Source organism: Fukomys damarensis, unplaced genomic scaffold (genome assembly GCF_012274545.1).
Source record: "Fukomys damarensis isolate Sample0158 unplaced genomic scaffold, DMR_v1.0_HiC HiC_scaffold_16, whole genome shotgun sequence".
NCBI lineage: Eukaryota > Metazoa > Chordata > Mammalia > Rodentia > Bathyergidae > Fukomys > Fukomys damarensis.
Window position 1 is genome coordinate 56,435,592 of NW_022900928.1, and position 18,095 is coordinate 56,453,686.

Genomic DNA, 18,095 nt, shown 5'->3' on the forward strand with positions numbered 1-18,095 from the left:
GACATTGTTAGATTTTTGGGGGGAAGCCCACTCTGAGGTGGCAGTGGATCCTGAAAGCTGAGCAGTCTGTATTCTGAGAAAAGTCAAGGGGTACACTGATGAGGAACACCTGTCAAAGGCTAGCATGGCTGGACATGGTGAGAATTCCACTATTCAAATAAATGCTGTAGTTTTGTGGGGTTTTTTTGGTTAAAGGGGTTTGGCGAATATGGCTTTAAAAATCACATAACTGAGAGCACTAGTGGCTTATTTATAATATGGGAAGGTACAGATTCAAGTAGCTGCCTCATAATTTACATGAAAGATCTAAACTATATAAATTGGATTTCTTTTGTGAAGATATGAGAGTTAGAGGTTGATTATTGTCATTTGAGAGACTAGGCCTTAATATGTTAAGTAATTTTCAGGGTTCTTTCTTTCTCTTATTCTCACATCTAATTATAACCAAGTACATTATATTATTGTAGAAGAACTAGAAATAGTAGTAATTATAGTTGGAGGACTCATATATACTAATCATAGTCAACACTTTCACAGTGTCTATGCCAGCCACTTTTTGGAACATTTTACATTCACTACTAAATACTTTCAGCAGCCCTTTTAAATAGTTAACTTTATTAAATCCGTTTTACATTCGGACTGGAGATTGCTGCTGCCTACCTTGCAAGTGCAAGATCCTGAGTTTGATCCCTGGTACCAAAAAAAAATCCATTTTACATAGATGATGTAGGTAAAGCATAGAGAGTTTAAATATCTTGTTTAAGCAACTAAGTCATAATTCTGTCCTTATAAAGTCTACTTTATGAACAGTTTATATCTACACTCTTCTATTTCATTGCCTTAGTTTAGGGTTTTCTTCATTGGCCATATGAACTCATTTTAGCAACTTCCTGTTCAAATCTTTTTAAGATTTTCACTCAGTGAATTTATAAGTAATCTTTCTATAAGGTAAATACATTCATGTCAATAGCTGTGAGTTATTCCCCCCTTTCAAAGAACTACTTTATTAAATACATCAAAACTTGTGACTGTTGTTTATTCTGCTTAGATTGACTGCTTTCCTACTTTCTGGCGCATAAAAGATTTTGCAGGATCATCTCTCTCCCAAATGGAATTAGCATTTTTTTCTGAGGACTTTTTTTGTTTGGTGGAGTCTGGTATTATAAAACCAACCTGTAGATGCGGGTGTTTTCATCACTATTGGGTGTTAATACTTCCAGGCCCTCTTAGTGAACTGAGGAAGGACATAGACACACATATATATATTTCTGTTTTTTTTGTTTTGTTTTGAGATAGGGTCTTGCTATGTAGTTCAGGCTGGCCTTCAACTCATTATGCAGCCTAGGTTGGCCTGGAACTCTGGGTGATCCTCCTGCTTCAGCCTCTTAAGTGCTGGCATAAAAAGTGTGAGCCACTGTGCCCAGCCTACATCGCTACTTATTTTTGTATCTCTGTTATCGGAAACAATGAGTTTACCCCAATCTTTTCAATTCTAATCCAATACAAGGTTTATGTTGTCTTCTTCTTTTTCTATAAATACAGTGTGTGTGTGTGTGTGTGTGTGTGTGTATCCCCCTTTTTTTTTTTTTTTTTTTTTTTTTGGTCTTTTGTAATGACTCATCTTATATATAACAGGCTGGCCTCAGATTTGCAGCAGTCCTCTTGACTCAGTCTCCTGAGTGGTGAGATTACAGGTATACATCACCGTACCCAGCCTCAAGCTAGTCTTGAACTCAAGATCCTCATGCCTCAGACTCCCAAATGCTGAGATTATGGACAGTGTACCATCATGTTTGGCTAGTATCTTTTTTTTAACCTGCATTTTTTTATTTAGCCAAGAATAAAAGTGGAAAAATAAAAAAGTGGAAGATAAATTTACAAACAACTTCTGTTTTATTCTTAAGGTAAAATACAGCAGACTGTTTAATGAGCAAATTTGCCTCAGCAAATATGAAACTCCAACTTCTTAAGCTGTTCAAGTTTGAGAAATTATAGAGATGTAGCAGTAGCAAACTATGGCACTTGTTCTGCAGTGGGCTGATTGTTTTCACTGAAATCTCTAAAAGGTTCACCAACACTGATAGGGTAAAAGAAATGAGGAGGAGGGAAGGCTTAATAGAAAGGAAGTAATTTTTGTCTTTTCTGGGAATGGACAGAATGCTCCTTGTATGGTTCTTTCTGGTTGTCATTATGGCAGTTGTCCAGTGTCATGACCTTGAAAGGAGGGTGTCATTGAACATGTAGATGTCGTTATAAAGAAATTGGAGGTTGTCTGCTGGGTACCGCAGCAGCCATGTAAGATCTGCCAGTTTTGGCCAGCTCACCTGAATTTGACCTCTGGGCTACAGGCTTCCTGTCCTCAACGATAAACAAGATTAGGAAGGAGGAGAAATTCAAGATAAGGGTGGGGTAACATCTAGGAGTGAAACTGCTGAATCATATAGTATGCTTATGTTTAACTTTCCTAGATATTGCTAAATAGTATTCTAAAATGGCCATTTAGTGTACCCTTAACCAGCTGGATAAGAGTTTGATATATTCTCTCTGACACTTGGGATTGGCATAAAGGTGGAATTTTTGCTAAATTCTACCATTTGATGATCTTAGCTTCAAGGATCCTACTCTTATTACCCTCTTTTTTTCTTTCTCATTCCTTTTAGTGCCTTTATTTCATCCAGTTTCATTACTAGAGTCTTCAAATCACTCATTCTATATTGTTTAATACGTTAGAGCTATGTATTTATAGTCTTCATCAAATTAGGAGACATTTTTGCCTTTTTTTTCCTTCAAGTACCACCCCCACACACACAATCACACACACTCCAAGATTCTAGTTTTACCTGTGTTAGATCATTTGATGCTTTCCAGAGGTTCCTGATACTCATTTTAATTTGGGTGTTTTTGTTGTTGTTTTGTTCGTTTTGTTTTTGAAAGGAGTCTTGTTATGTAGTCCAGGCTGGCCTTGAACTCACCATGAGACTCAGGCTGGCCTTTAACTTGTGGCAATCCTCCTGCCTCAGCCTCCCGAGTACTGGAATTACAAATGTGTGCCACCATGCCCACTTGGTTTTTAATTTTTTTTTCATTTTTTATTATTGCATATTTGTAGTACATAATGCTCCTTGTGGGTAATTAGTACATGTACATAACACATTTTAATCATCCTTTTTTTGGAACATGTTTATAATACATAATGTTTATATTCCTTGTGTGGAGTTGTTACATGCATATAGCATCTTTTTGTTTGTGTATTTATTTTTGTGGTACCAGGGATCGAACTCAGGCCCTTGCGCTTATGAGGCAGGGTGCAGAACCTTGAGCCAAATCCCAGGCTTTATAACATCTTAATTCATTCTTTTTTCATTCTTTTTCCATCTTCTCCCTCCCCACACCTTCCATCTCTTGATCTCCTTCCCCTTTGAGAAAGATCTACCTCCTTACTTTCTATTTTTATTTATTTTGGGTTTTTTTCCGAACAGGATCTCACTGTGTAGTCCAGGCTGACCTCAAAATAGCAGCAATCCTCCTGACTGCTGGGATTATAGGCCCATACCACCACACCTACCTATCTTTTGTTTAGGGATGGGTTTTTTAAAATTTCCTTAAGATGTTTTCAGATTTGGTAAAATCCAGTTCTGGTAACTTGGAATCAGTTTGATTTTTAAAGTTTTGTTAGAGATCCAGAATAATATTTAAAAGAGGGTTACTTTGGGTTTCTGTCTTGGTTAGTTTTCTATCATTGTAACAATACCTGAAATAATGAATTTAGAAAGGATTTATTTTGGGGGCCAGGAATGTAGCGCAGTTACGCAGTGCTTGCCTGGCAAGCATGAGGTCCTGAGTTCGATCCCAGGTACCAAAAAAATAAAATAAAAAAGAAAGGATTGATTTTGGCTTACAGCTTTGGAGGTTGCAGTCCATGATCAGATGACTGACTGCTGCTTTGGGCTTGTGGTGAGGGCGTTGCATGGTGATCAGAGCACAGGACATGGTAAAACCACTTTCTTCCCGAGCTAGAAAGCAAGAGAGGTGGCAGCTGAAGGGTGTGGGGTCCCACAGTCCCTTTCAAGGTTATCCACCCAGTGACGAAGGACCTGTCACACGCCCTACCATCTTAAGGTCCACAGTGTCTCCCAGTAGTGCCACTCTGAGGAGCAGGCCTTTAACACAGGGACCTTTGATGGACAATTAGCATCCTAAGTACACAGCCCTGCTGTAGCTTCAGCACTACTGAGGACTTTACCCAATTTCTGGCATTTTAGGGGTGTTTTTATTCTGGCAATTGGGAACACAAACTAATTCTAGTTCTTTGTGCACACTGGTGATGATGATGATGATGATGGTGATTTTTGGTTCTGGGAATTGGACTCAGGGCCTCACACTTGCCAGGCAGGCACTGCACCACTGAGCTACATCCGCAGCCACACTGGTAATTATTGTCTCCTTTTAAAAATCCCCCCCACCGTCTCAGTTTTCTCATATACATGTACAGGTCAGTATTCGGCCAAAGGCTTGAGGGGTTCCTTCTGCTGATATCCAGAGCTCCCTTTTTGTGCCCCCCTCCTTTCCCTTCCCTTCCCTTCCCTCCCCTCCCTTCCCGTCCCCCTCTTGTGCGCTGAAGCCTGGACATTCTCTCCAAGCAGTATGTTTGGGCATTTATAGGGCTCATCTCTTTTGCTTTTCTTCTTTCAGGAATCACTGTCCTGCTTTGCCTTTTGGCTTTCTAGTTGTTTAGGCAGGAAGGGAAATGCTTTTGCTGTTATGCTTTCATCATTGGAAGCAGAATTCTATCTGTCACTGTCTTGATGTTCTTTTTCATCCTCTTACCAAGCATAAATTCTCTTTTCAGTCATAATCACTCCCTTCAATATACTTTTTTTCTTTCAATACAGTTTTTATTCCTTTCCCCCTTTTTTGTTTCATTCACTTGGGGAAATTACAACTTTGGTTAAATCTGTCTTTCCTAACTCTGGCCAGTACCTATGCAGCTGAATGTTTTTGGAAACTCTCAGATATACAACTATGCTATTTTTGCTTTAAATTCATGACCGTAAACTATAAGCAAGCCCAATCATATTGCATGTCTGTAATCATTTTTTTCTTTTTTTTTTTTTTTTTTTTTTTTTTGGTACCAGGGATCGAACTCGGATCCTTGCACTTGCGAGGCAGGCCACCGAACCGCTGAGCTAAATCCCCAGCCCTTCTTTCATTTTATTAGATGTATAATTCACATCTTTTCTTTCAGAATTAGAGCATCATCTTTCCTACCTCTTCTTCTGCATCTTGAGAAATCAAAGCAACAAGAAATTAACTTTTCAGAGTCATAAACATATCTGCCTTAATACCAACATCTGCATCTATATACTGTTGCCTCTCCTTTAGCATATAGACTGTTTCTGTAACTATGCACTTGATTTCATTTACTTCTCAACTACCCACAGCAATTTAAATTCTCCTGCAGTGTCCTTTTATTATGTCTATTATTATATCTCATTTATATTCTGGAATATTCTTTTTGGGTTTTTGAGACGGGGTCTGACTGTATTCCAAATTCGCCTTAAACTTGCTGTGTAGCTCAGGCTGACCTTGAACTTGAATTTTTTTCTTGCCTCAGTTTCCTGAATGCTGGAATATTTTAAGCAGCACAAAATAATACGTTTGTCTCTAAAAATACTGTTTCTTCTCATCCCCTTCAACTCATCCCCCCTCTTTTTGGTACCGGGGATTAAACTCAGGGCCTTGAGCCTGCAAAGCAGGTGAGGCACCACTGAGCTAAATCCTCTGCCCCCCCTTCTTATCCTATTAATTACCATATCATTTCTTTGCTCCCTTATACAGGAAAAGTTACTAAGAGTAATTTATGCCCGCCCCAGTTTTCTCTTCCCATTTTCACAATTCTTCTTCACTCTGGCTTTTATTCTTAACACTATTTAAAAAAGCTTACACTGACAAAGTCTTAGTGATTTCCGTATTGCTATTTCATTTAAACAAATTTTTTTTACTCTTATTGTATATGTTCGAGGAATTATTTCATTCCTCAGGTGGAGTTGGTACATGTACATAACACACCTTAAATTCTTTTTTCATCCCTTTCCCTCCCCACCCTCCATCTCCTGATCCCCTTCCATACGAAAAAGATCTCCTTACTACCTTTGCAGGGGAGTACCAGGAATCGAATTTAAGGCCTCACTCTTGCCAGGCAGGCACTGTGCTGCTGAGCTGCATTCCCAATCCCTCCTTACTTCCTATTACCTATTTTTTATTTTGTTCTTTTTTATATTTTGGGTTTCTCATGAGAAACCATGTGAATGTAAGCTTTTATTGCTATTTCAGTGGTTATCTTAATTTATCAATGAGAAGTTATTAAAGTTGATCACTATCTCTTTACTGATATGTTTTATTCACTTGATTTCCTAAATGCCATATTCTTGATTTTCTTGCTACCTCACTCGTTGTTCTTTCGGCCCCCCTTGTTAGTTTTCTTTCCCTGCCCTCCTCTGTCTCAACCAGTAACGTGTTTTCAAATCATCTGTATTCTGGTGATTTCCACATTATTATTTCCTGACTAACCTTTTAAGTTTTATGAACTACCTATTCAGCATCTTTACATGATATGTTAATTGTAGCACATCTTAATTGAACTTCTGAGGTTTCCTTAAGATGTTACATCTTTCCCATTCTAGTTGATGGTGATGCTGTACTTCTTGGACAAAAACCTTTAAAGTTACACTTCACTCCTTTTTCTTACATCCCAAAAGCTTACTACCAGGAAATCCTGTTAGTGCCATCTTTTAAATATCTAAAATCTAAACATATCTCACTATCTTTTACCTCCATTGCTACCATTTCAGTTCAAGTCACTGTCGTCTCCCATGTTGCCTTCCATTTCTAAATCCAGTTTTAATTCTTACCTTTTGTGACATATTGTTAACATAGTAAAAAGAGTTTTGTTTGTTTGTCTGTTTTGTTTGAACCCAGGGCCTTTTTACTGAGCTACATTCCTGGCACATTTTTTTATTTTTTGAGACAGGGTCTCACTGAATTGCTAAGTTGTTCAGGCTGCAGTCCAGCTTGGGATCCTCCTGCTTCAACCACCCAGAGTGCTGGGATCACAGGTTCGTGCCACCACACCTGGTCTGTTCAGTCTCTTTTAATAGCTATCCATCTCAAAATAGAAGCCAAAGTCTTTATAATGGCCTTCAGTACACTAAAGATCTAGCCCAGTAATGTCCAGTAAGGTGTGTTACTTCTCTGCCTTATCTGGCCCTTCCACTTAATTGATCTCGCTTTATTACATTAAACATGCTCCTACCTGTGATCTTTGCCTTGGCTGCTTTCTCTGCCTAGAATATTCTTTCCCAGATATTACCCATCATCATCTCTCACCTGGCCTCTTCATGGCTCATTTGTTGTTTGAGAAGAGTGCCTTTGAGAGAATTAGTTATACTGTAGGGAGTGAAGAATAGAGAGGCAGGGACATGGCAAATGCTAAAGTCTTCTTGGTGGAAAAGAGCCAGTATATAAGACATACTAGCAATTGGTCGACCACTTGCTCTTCTGTGTAATAGTGAAATAGTTAATGTGAAGAAACTTGATGTCAAGTTAATAGAGAGGAAACCAGCTTCATTTAGTGAAGACATTCATAACTCAGGGTACATAATTTGAAGATTCTTCTGCTTATTAATAATTGCATTTTCCTTTGTAGATAAGTGGTTCATTCAGTATCCTGTTGCTGAGTAATAATTTATTGAGAAACTTTTCATTTTAATAAAAACTAGGTCAAGGAACTGCTTGGACATCATTTTGGAATCTATTTTTAAAAGTTCCATAGAAAACATCCAATTATTAAATTCCTCCTTTATTTGAGTATTAGGTGAAAGCTTTTTTTCATCAGACAAGAGAACTATTTTCTGTTACCTGGCCACATCTGGGATTTCAGAGCCCAACCATTGTTTATCTCAAGTACAGTACCTGGCTACCTCTGCCGTATTATTTTGATTGGAGGGGGATTGTGCTGGTTTGCACTCAGTATATAGCCCAGTCTGGTCTCAAACTCAAGGTGATCCTCCTGCATCAGCCTCCCAAGTGCAGATATTATAGGCATATACCACTATGCCCAGCTTTGTTTTGATTTTTAATTGCAGAATTTATACTGTTTAAGTTTATAAATTGCCAAAGTGTTTATGGAAATAGACTTAGCTGGAATTAGAAAATATTCTCTTGTTAGAGGATATTTTTCTTGCCATAGTAAAGAATTTTTAACATAAGTTCTTTCCATAATTCATTTATGTTTACTTGTGCACTCTTTATTAAGAGGGAACAGTAAATAAAGAAATGAGAATTATAGAAAATAATAGTAGGAAAAGTAATGTGAAGCCAGGCATAAACTTAGTACACAAGCATAAATGACAGGATTTTGAATAATTTGGGTGAAGTTCTCATTAGCTGATGCTTTGAGGAGAACAAAAGCTACCTTACATGATCCACTAGTTGCTGAGGAGAAGAGGCACAACTAATCCTGCTACTGAATTCTGAGTGGATGTCTTCCATGGGTCCTCATATTAAGAATACCATGTTATAGGCTGGAGATTTAGCTCAGCAGCACAGTCCCTGCCTGTCAAGTTTCAGGTCCTGAGTTCGATCCCTGGTATCAAAAAGAAAGAACACTATCTGATAAATGCAGGAACTTACAGCAAGGCAGTGTAATAACTCTTAGGATGAACTATGAGGATGCAAGATGCATCATTTGCTTTTTTTGGTACTGGGAATGAACCAAGGAGCTTATGCTTTCTAGATAAATTCTTTACCACTGATCTAGGTACATCCCAGCCTCTATCATAGGCCCCTGGTGTGTGTGTGTGTGTGTGTGTGTGTGTGTGTGTGTGTGTGTGTGTGTGTGTGTATTGGGATTGGACCCAGGTTATTCACCACTGAACAACAACCCACCCCACCTTTTTGTACTGGAGATCAAACTTGGGACCTTCCACCTAGAGGCAGGTGGCAGAACCACTGAGCTAAATCAAATCCCCAGCCCTCCTTTTCATTTTTTGAGAGAAGATCTGGCTAAGTTGCTCAGGTTGGCATCAAATTTGTGATCTTTCTGTGTCGGTTTTCCAAGTAGCTGGGATTACAAGTATGTCCCACTACACCCAACCCCTCACACATCTTTTTATCCTGAATTTGATATTGACAAATGTATCCATTTTGAGCACTAAGAGATTCTAACCTGTAGGTCTGTGATAGGTTTTAGAAATCTATTTATGTAATCAATCACTAACCCAGATTATTTTGATGTAGGTTGTTATGCCATATTGTAGGTTGTCACACCATATCTTAAGTGTTTCAGGATTATAATTTCAGGGACTTTACAGATTCCATACAGTCAGCACATAAACAGGTTAATCTGTGACAAGTGCTAGGGGCTGTATCTCAGGAGTAGAGTGCTTGCCTAGCATGTACAAGGACCCTGGTTAGTCCTCAGAACCAAAACAAATTTTCATGTATTAGAGAGACTTCTGTTGAACTTTATCAGTCAAAAGCAAGTCACATAGCCATATTTAAGTTGAAAATAACACATGTGAAGTGTTCCTCCTTTTCTTTTTTGGAAATATACTTGGTGATTTTTTTTTCTTCTAATTTTGAACTGCTTTCACATTCTTGGGATAAGCTGTGTGTGACTATGAGGAAACACTTATTTTGTTTTGTTTTATTTTGTTTTGTGAGACAAGATTTCACTGTATAGTTTGGATTGGACTTGAACTCACTGTGTAGCCCAGGCTGGCCTTGAACTTGTGTCATCCTCCTGCCTCAGCCTCTTGAGTGCTGGGATCACAAATGTGTGCGAGCAAGCCTGGCGAGGAAGCACTGTTTGGAGTTGCCACTTGTTTGATTCACTTATTGTTTAGCTTTTTGCATCTATGTTCTGTGGTGAGATTGTCCTAGGATTTCCAATTATTTTGCTGTTCTCTAATTTGGTGGCAAGATTTCGTTAGCATTATGAAATAAGATGGATATTTTTCCAACACTCCTTTTTTTTTTTTTTTTTTGGTACTGGGGATCGAACTCAGGTCCTTGTGCTTGCGAGGCAGGCGGCGGAACCACTGAGCTAGATCCCCGGCCGCAAACACTGTCATTTTATATAAAGGACCTAAGCATCAACAGATTTGTGTATCCGTGGAGGATCTGTGGCCATTCCCTTGTGGGTACCAAGAGACAGCTGTACTTCTTTGAGAAGATTGGGACAACTGTAAAATTAGAGGATCCACTGTCCCCATAATTACCACCCTCTCACTTAATGATGCCAGTTAGGAAGGCTCAGTGAATATACTGAAAACTGTAATCATGGTTGCTATTTGTTATAGGGAAAAGATTCAGATTAATATCAGCCAAAGGAAAAGAAGCATTGGGCAAAGTCTAGGAGAGTTTCAGACACGGTTGTCCTCTCCATGTGTGGTCAGCACATGTTTATCTTTTGGCATAATGTGTGGCCGTATATACAAGTAATGCCAAACAGGGAGGCCCACTCACCGTTCATTGTCCCAAGTCATTATGGAACTTCTTCACATAGACATGACTGATTGCTCATGTAGGTTATTTCAGTCTCCAGGTTGACTGATAGCATGACCTAACATTTCTCATTCTCAGACCACATAGGCCTGGAAAGTCCCCTCCCTAAATTACATTGTTAGTATATCCAGTATGATCCAAGGTTCCCAGGCAGAGAAACACTTAAGAGACATAATATTTCAAGTGCCCAGATAGTGTCTTCCAAAAGCCAGAAGGAAAGACCTGACATTGTCTTTGGCCAAGACTAAATTCTTCACCAAATTTTATTTTGCGACCAGACTGGCCTTGAACTGGTGATCCTCCTGCCTCAGCCTCCCAAGGGTTGGAATTAGAGTCATGAGCCACCACACACTGTTAAAGCCCCAACTCCACCTCTTCACCCCCCTGTGCTGAGAATCAAACCTAGAGCTTCATACATGGGCAGATGATCTACTAGTGAGCTCTAGCTCTAGCTCCAATTTTTCTCTCTTATAGTTGTTTTCCTATGATTTCTTGATATAAAGTTAAGCCTTTCCATAATGGAAAATTCTTTCCTTTTAAATTTGAGTCTGGTAGCTAGGCATGGTGGTACACACCTAGAATAGGATCACAGGTTCAAGCCCAGCCTGGGCAACTTAATGATTTTGTGAGACCCTATCTCAAAATAAAGGCTGGGGATGTAACTTATGTAACTTATTGAGAAAGCCTTGGGTTCAGTCCCCAGTATGTATGTACTTCTTTACATACATGCATAAATCCCTGCATTCTCTTAAAGAAATTATAGAGCACTTTTGATTTTGGTTTAACTGCATTTAAATTAAACTACTCTCTCTCTCTTTTTTTTTTTAAAGAATAAAGGCTCTCTTCAGTTTGAAGACAAGTGGGATTTTATGCGTCCAATTGTTTTGAAGCTTTTACGCCAGGAATCTGTTACAAAACAGCAGTGGTTTGATCTGTTTTCGTAAGTAATCCATTCTGTTTGCTAACATAACTACATTTTGAGAATGTGTTTTTACACCTTTATGGAGTGTAGAGTTCTAGGTGGTGTTTATTTCTTTAAAATTAATGGTTGTTCTGTGGGTTGCCAAGACCTCTACCAGGTTCAGGTTTGTTAGGTGGACTCACAGGACTGTGTATATATATTCGCAATTATTTATTATAGTAAAAGAACACATGTCAAAATCAGCAAAGGGGCTGGGCATGGTGGTGCATGCCTATAATCCCAATACTCAAGAGTCTGGAATTTGAGGCCAGCTTGGGCTATATAGCAAATTTAATGCCATCCTGAACTACATAGCAAGACCCTGACTCAAAAAACAAACAAATAAAGAGCAAAATCAGCAAAGGGAAATAGCACAGGGGACAACTCTAAAACTGAAAAAAAAAAATTTTTTTTCCCCTACCAAAAATAAATAAATAAAACCCAAAAATGTTTTTCTATTTGAAGATTTCCTTCGTTTCATGTCTCCTTTTTTCCAGAGGCACAATAGGTAAAAGTCCTAGTAAATACTATCCATTTTGAGACAAGGTCTTGCTAAGTTGCCCAAATTGTCATCGGACTTGCAATCCTCCTGTTTCAACCTCCCTCCTGCCTAGCTAGGATCTCAAGGAGGCTCCATCACACCCAACCAGGACAATCTCTTATACCACCAAAATTATTAGCATGCCAACTGAGAAATAGTGATACAGATTATGGGAAAAGGGGGAGAAATCTCAAATAATCAATGTAGTTGATATCAGCGCATGATTTTAGTATCTCATTAAGAAAAATATAAGGCAACCTAAATTTTAACGATTAATGTGGTCAAAACAGGTCAGCTGTGGTGGCAATCCCACCTACTTGGGAGGCAGAGGCAAATGGATCACAAGTTCAAGTCCAGCCTGGGTAACTCAGGAGAGTCTCTAAAATTACTTAATAAAATAAAATTTAGAAAGGCTTTAATTACTGTAGGTCTTAAAACCTGTATGATACCATGATAAGATAGACAGGAATGAATCCTTCTACCTAGAAGGAATACATATTGAGATACTCCAAGGTGCTTTAGATACTCTAAGGAGATCAAGGAGTCTTTAAAACAGTGTATTGATGCCACCAGCTATAGCAGGTAGAAGGTTATTCATATTTCTGCTTTCAGGGCTGGGGATTTAGCTCAGAGGTTCAGTGGCCTGCTTTGCAAGCGCAAGGACCCGAATTCAATCCCCGGTACAAAAAAAAAAAATTTCTGTTTTAAAATGTACTTGAAGCAGAGAACATTATTCTACATGCTATATTAACAAAGACTAACCAACAATGAAAAACAACTACCACATTCAACACATTATTCACATGTCTTACAATTTAAGAAACAAGTAGGGAAGAGGACATGATAGCACATGCCTGTGATTTGCACTTGAGAGGTTGAGGCAGGAGGATGGTGTGTAGCCAGCTTGGACTACACAGCAAAACCTTGTCTTTAAAACAAAACAAAAACCAGCAAAATGGGGCAGGGATTGTCTGTGTGTCTCAGTGGTAGAATGCGTACTTAGCATGTGTGAGGCCCTCCTGGGTTGAATCCCTAGTACAACAGTCAACGAGAGAGGGAGAAAGAGAAATTGCTCTGAATATTATGCAGTGTTTATTCACTCTACCTTGACCCTTGAAAACTCCAGTTAGCACACGTTCCGAGTATGCAGTGTTATGGAGTGTTTTATTCTGCCAAGCATGTTAGTGCATGCCTATAATCCCAGCTACTCAAGAGCCTGAGGCAGGAGAATGGTCAGTTATAGAGGTTCAAGGTCAGCCGGGGCCATATAGTCTCAAAATAGAATAAAACGGGCTGGGGGTATTGCTCAGTAATAGAGTACTTGCTTAGCATGCTTGAGCCCCTGGGTTCAGCTCAAGCTTCACCATAACAGGCGCACATGCCTGCACACGCACGCATGCACATAGTCTGAGTCTTGGGTAAGATTTTTAGGGAGCTGTCCAACCCCCATTCTTGTTGACACACCATTGCCTTAGGAAATTCAAGTAACTTTTGACATGTACCTACGAGTGATTTGAGTAATTCAGAATTTACTAGACTTGCCCTGCAGTGTATAACTCTTGACATCCAGCCTTCTTTCCCTCCCTTGCAGGGATTAGACCTCTTTGTGTGCTCTTATAATTCACCGAGGTTTCTGTATCTCATCTTCCATTTTCTCTCACAGTCTCTCCCTTAATAAATCAGTTACATTTGTCATCCCATCTGCTTTTTGTGTTTTTTTGTTTGTTTGTTTTTTGGTACCAGGGCTCAAACTCCTGTCCTTGCGCTTGCAAGGCAGGCAGTGGAGCCACTAATCTAAATCCCTAGCCCCCATCTGCTTTTTGGAAGACCTAAACTGTCTCATGAGTCAGTGTGCCATGCCTGACACCCAGTAAGCAGTCAATGCATGTTGATTTAATTTTGTTACAGCAAACCAAGTAAGAGATGATGGTGATTTTGACTCTGATATTGGTTGATATATATGGATATTTCAAAATTAAAGAGACATTTAGATGATAGATGCATTATAAAAATCTATTTAATACTAGTACATCTATAGAAATTTCTTAATTACCAAGTTGTAGCTCAGGGAAACTTAAAGGATAAGGCCTTATGTTGAGAATTCAGTCATTCAAAAAATATTCCTCAGGGATTTGTTCCATACATGGCAGTGCTTCTGCCATTTAAAAAAAGACCGAAGAAACAAAAGTAAAACATCTCCACAATTCTAATATGTTAGTAGCCAAGTAGTTTACCTTTTGGTAAAATGTGAGCTTTATAAGTTCACAGTTTTTATGTATCAGTTTATGAGAACTTTTGTTTTTGAGTTTCGTTAAGGGAGACAGTTGTCACTGAGTAACATATATATATAGGAAGCTAAGGGATTTGCCTTAATGGGATTTATAATTTTCTTTTAAAAGAAGACTGTATATATCTATGTGTTAAGAAACTAAATAATTTATATTTGTTTTTCCACAAGAAAAATATTAAGAGCAGTTCATTTAGGGTAGTGAGATTGGGAGATGGAGACATCCTTTTCATAGTGAAGCTTTACAAAGTAAGTAGCAGAGACTGAGGAAAACAACTACAAAAGAAAATAAAAATTGAAACAAGTATATGTATAAGACAGTTTATAAAGGACATGTGGATCTTGTGAATGGATTCAGGCACCATTAGTTTGGTCAACCATTTTCAGTAGATACAACTAATACAGAATTTAAGATGATTTTGTCTCTGTTTTTATTTCATTATTAATATTTATTTACCCACTTTATTTTTATAGGGATGTTCATGCAGTCTGTCTCTGGGATGATAAAGGTCCAGCAAAAATTCATCAGGCTTTAAAAGAAGATATCCTTGAATTTATTAAGCAAGCACAGGCAGTAAGTTCTGTATCTCTATTTTGGATTATTACTATTATTATATTCTTTTTTTGGAGTTGTGGATTGAATGCAGGCTCTTGCATATGTAAAACATGCTCTCCACCACTAAGCTATTCCCCTAGCCTTAGACTGTTTTTTTGATTTCTTCAGAAAATACATTTTATGATTTTGAAGGTAGAACTCTAAAGTAATTTTAAATATCACATTTGATTTGGATGCTTTTGTTAAATTTTTAAATAAAATGACTGTCAGTTGTTGGGTGTTACCCCCACAGTGCTACTTCTGTCAAGATAATACATTATTATTTTCAATAAAAAATGCTAGCTGGGCATGGTGGCGCATGCCTCTAATCCCTTTAATCCCTTTAATCTCAGGAGGCTGAGGCAGGAGGTTCTATGTGAGTTCGAGACCAGCCTTGGCTACATAGTGAGTTCCAGGTCAGTTTCAACTACACAGTGAGACCCTGTCTCAAAAAAAAAATTTTTTTTTAAATGCTGTAAAGAATTTAGTCTTTTATACATTTTTAGAAGTCCCCACTACTATAATCATTTGTCTGAGGTCAACCCACATATATCTCTTTTTCCCTTATGAAAAATATCTCTTAAGTGGGAGTTATTTTTTCACTGCCAGATACTTCTCTGATTGTACAATCCTGGGATTGTCCTTTGTATTGCTGTTGCTGAGCTGAAATCAGCACTCTTGATATTATGTATAAATTTTTACCTTTATTAAAGAAAAAGCTCATTTAGGCATTTGATCAATTAGGCAAATACCATTTTGTTTTGTTCTTCTACCTTTGCCTTTTGGGCACAACAAATGCCCAACAACTATGGCATTGCTTGCTCATGAATGGTTACCATTTTGAAAAGGGCAATAATTTTTCTTCCTATATAACATGAACTGTGAAAATTAGAGGGCTAGGATTCCTTATTCTTTAGGTGAATTTTTATGTCAGTGAAATGTATATTAGTGAAAGTTGTCTGTACAACATGTTAAATATTAGCCAGGTATAGTTGTGCATACCTGTAATCCCAGCAACTTAAGGAGACTGTGTCTCAAAATAAAATGTTTTAAGAATAAAAGACTGCTGTATACTTAGAATGTACCAATAAACTAAAAAAAAAAAGAATAGAAGACTGGGATGTAGCTTATCCACCATGGGTTCAATTCGAAGTACCTGCCCCCCCCCGCACCAAAATTAAATACTAACAGCTGCTTAGTGATTGAAAATTTAAAATGAGTTTTTTTCCTATATAGAACCTAAAGGAAGATACTGAAATCAAATATGAGATTGGTATATATTTAATTTTGCTAGTAGCCACTCTACTGCTGTGATGGAGTAAGAATGATGCCATATTGAATACTGTAACATTTTATTGATAGTCTTAATAAGTAAATATTTAATAATTCTTGCTTTAAGGGAATTATATAATGAAAATGAATCCTATTTTCAAACTTAAAATTTTTTCAAAAATCACAATTTATAACTATCCTATTACAACTATTGTAATTTAGAAATACATTTTCTACTTTCATTGGAAAGTGTCAGCTTATCTATGTATGATTTTTGGTAAAGGTAAATATGTTTACTTCAAATCAATAGTTTTATTCTGTGTGTGAAAATAAGCTGATAAAGAATCATCTTAGATATTAACAAATGCCAAAAAATATAGTTAACACCAGCAAATGAAATACATAAGCGTTTGACTGAAACATGACCTAGTAAAGTCTGAAAGAACTATGGATGGGCTAAGTGCTGTTGATTCAGAGTAGTTAAACCAGTTAAACTGTAGGAATAACAGTGCCAGACATGGGTGTATCATTTTAAAGGATTTTTAAGCTCTTAAGAAAATCTATGTCTTTTTTTTGGAGACAGGGTCTTGCTTTGTAGTTGAGACTGGCCTTGAACTCACTATATAGCCCAGGTTGGCTTCGAACTTGCAGTGATCCTCTTGCCTCAGCCTTCCAAGTGCTGAGATTACCATGTGCACCACCATGCTTGGCCTGAAAATCTAGCTTTATGAGTCATTATTAAGTAGTATTTATTTGAACTTCTTTTTTTAGGACTCTTACTAGTCAGTATTCTGTTAAATTTGTCTTTATAGGAAGAACCAGAAGGCAATACACACAAAAGTGTTCATTATAGCATTATTTAAAATGTTGAAAAAGAGGCTGGGGTTTACCTCAGTAGTAGAACATGTGCTTAGCATGCATGAGGCTATGTGTCCTATCCCAGCAATGCAGTGCAGTACAGTGCAATGAAATAGGTAAGTAAGAGAGGGGAAGTCAAAATAAACACGCATGGTGCCAGCACTCAGGAGGCTAAGGTGGGAGGATCACCTGATTCCAGAAGTTTGAGACTATCCTGGGCAATATAATGAAACTTCTCATCTCAAAAAACCAAACCAAAACAAAACAAAAAAACATACAATGCTTGGGAAATTTAGGAAGTTGGCTTTGTTTTTTACTTTAACTTATTTTTTCCATTCTGGGGATTGAATTCAGGGTTTTGTACATGCTAGGTAAGTACTGTACCACTGAGGTGCTTCCTCAGTCCAACATAACTATTTTATTCAGAATTCGGTGGTTTAGCAATTTAGGCTGGGCTCAGCTGATTTCACACGTCCTTATTAATGTGACTGTAATTGGCTATGGCTCTGCATGGACTGGGTGGTCCAAGAGAACCTAATAACATATCTGATATTCCGATAGTGGTATTGCTTTTTGTTTTTGTTTTTCTACCACATGCTTTCTCATTCACAAGCACCTAGTCTCTAAGTGGATTTATGAGACATGTAGGCTTGGAAATCTTACTTGACATCTCTGACATTCTGTTGGACAGAGCAAATCACATGGCCAGCCTAAAATGTTAGCAGTGGGGAAATAGACTACATCATCTTTAAAAAATTGAGATTCACTGCCTATTATGTATGAAACTATGTGTTCAATCCCCAGCACCATTAAAAAACAAAATTTTTGAAATATGATATGTAAGTTTATTACACTCATAGTTGTATAACCATCACCCACTAATTCTAGTACATTTCCATCATTCTAAAAAGAAACCGTGGGCCAGGGATTTAGCTCAGTGTTTCCACTGCCTGCCTTGCAAGCTCAAGGACCCGAGTTCGATCCCTGGTACCAAAAAAAAAAAAAAAGGGTAAAA

General features: G+C 37.9%; 1 protein-coding gene across 1 annotated transcript in view; it reads left to right on the plus strand.

Annotated features, from left to right (window-relative positions):
- The first annotated feature begins 3,967 nt into the window (after positions 1-3,967).
- Cul5 (cullin 5) overlaps positions 3,968-18,095 on the plus strand; it is a 60,958-nt gene continuing 46,830 nt past the window's right edge. The window contains exons 1-3 of the mRNA XM_010610724.2: positions 3,968-3,991; positions 11,397-11,506; positions 14,830-14,929. Coding sequence (XP_010609026.1) covers positions 3,968-3,991; positions 11,397-11,506; positions 14,830-14,929 — 234 coding nt within the window. The remainder of the gene's footprint in view (positions 3,992-11,396; positions 11,507-14,829; positions 14,930-18,095) is intronic.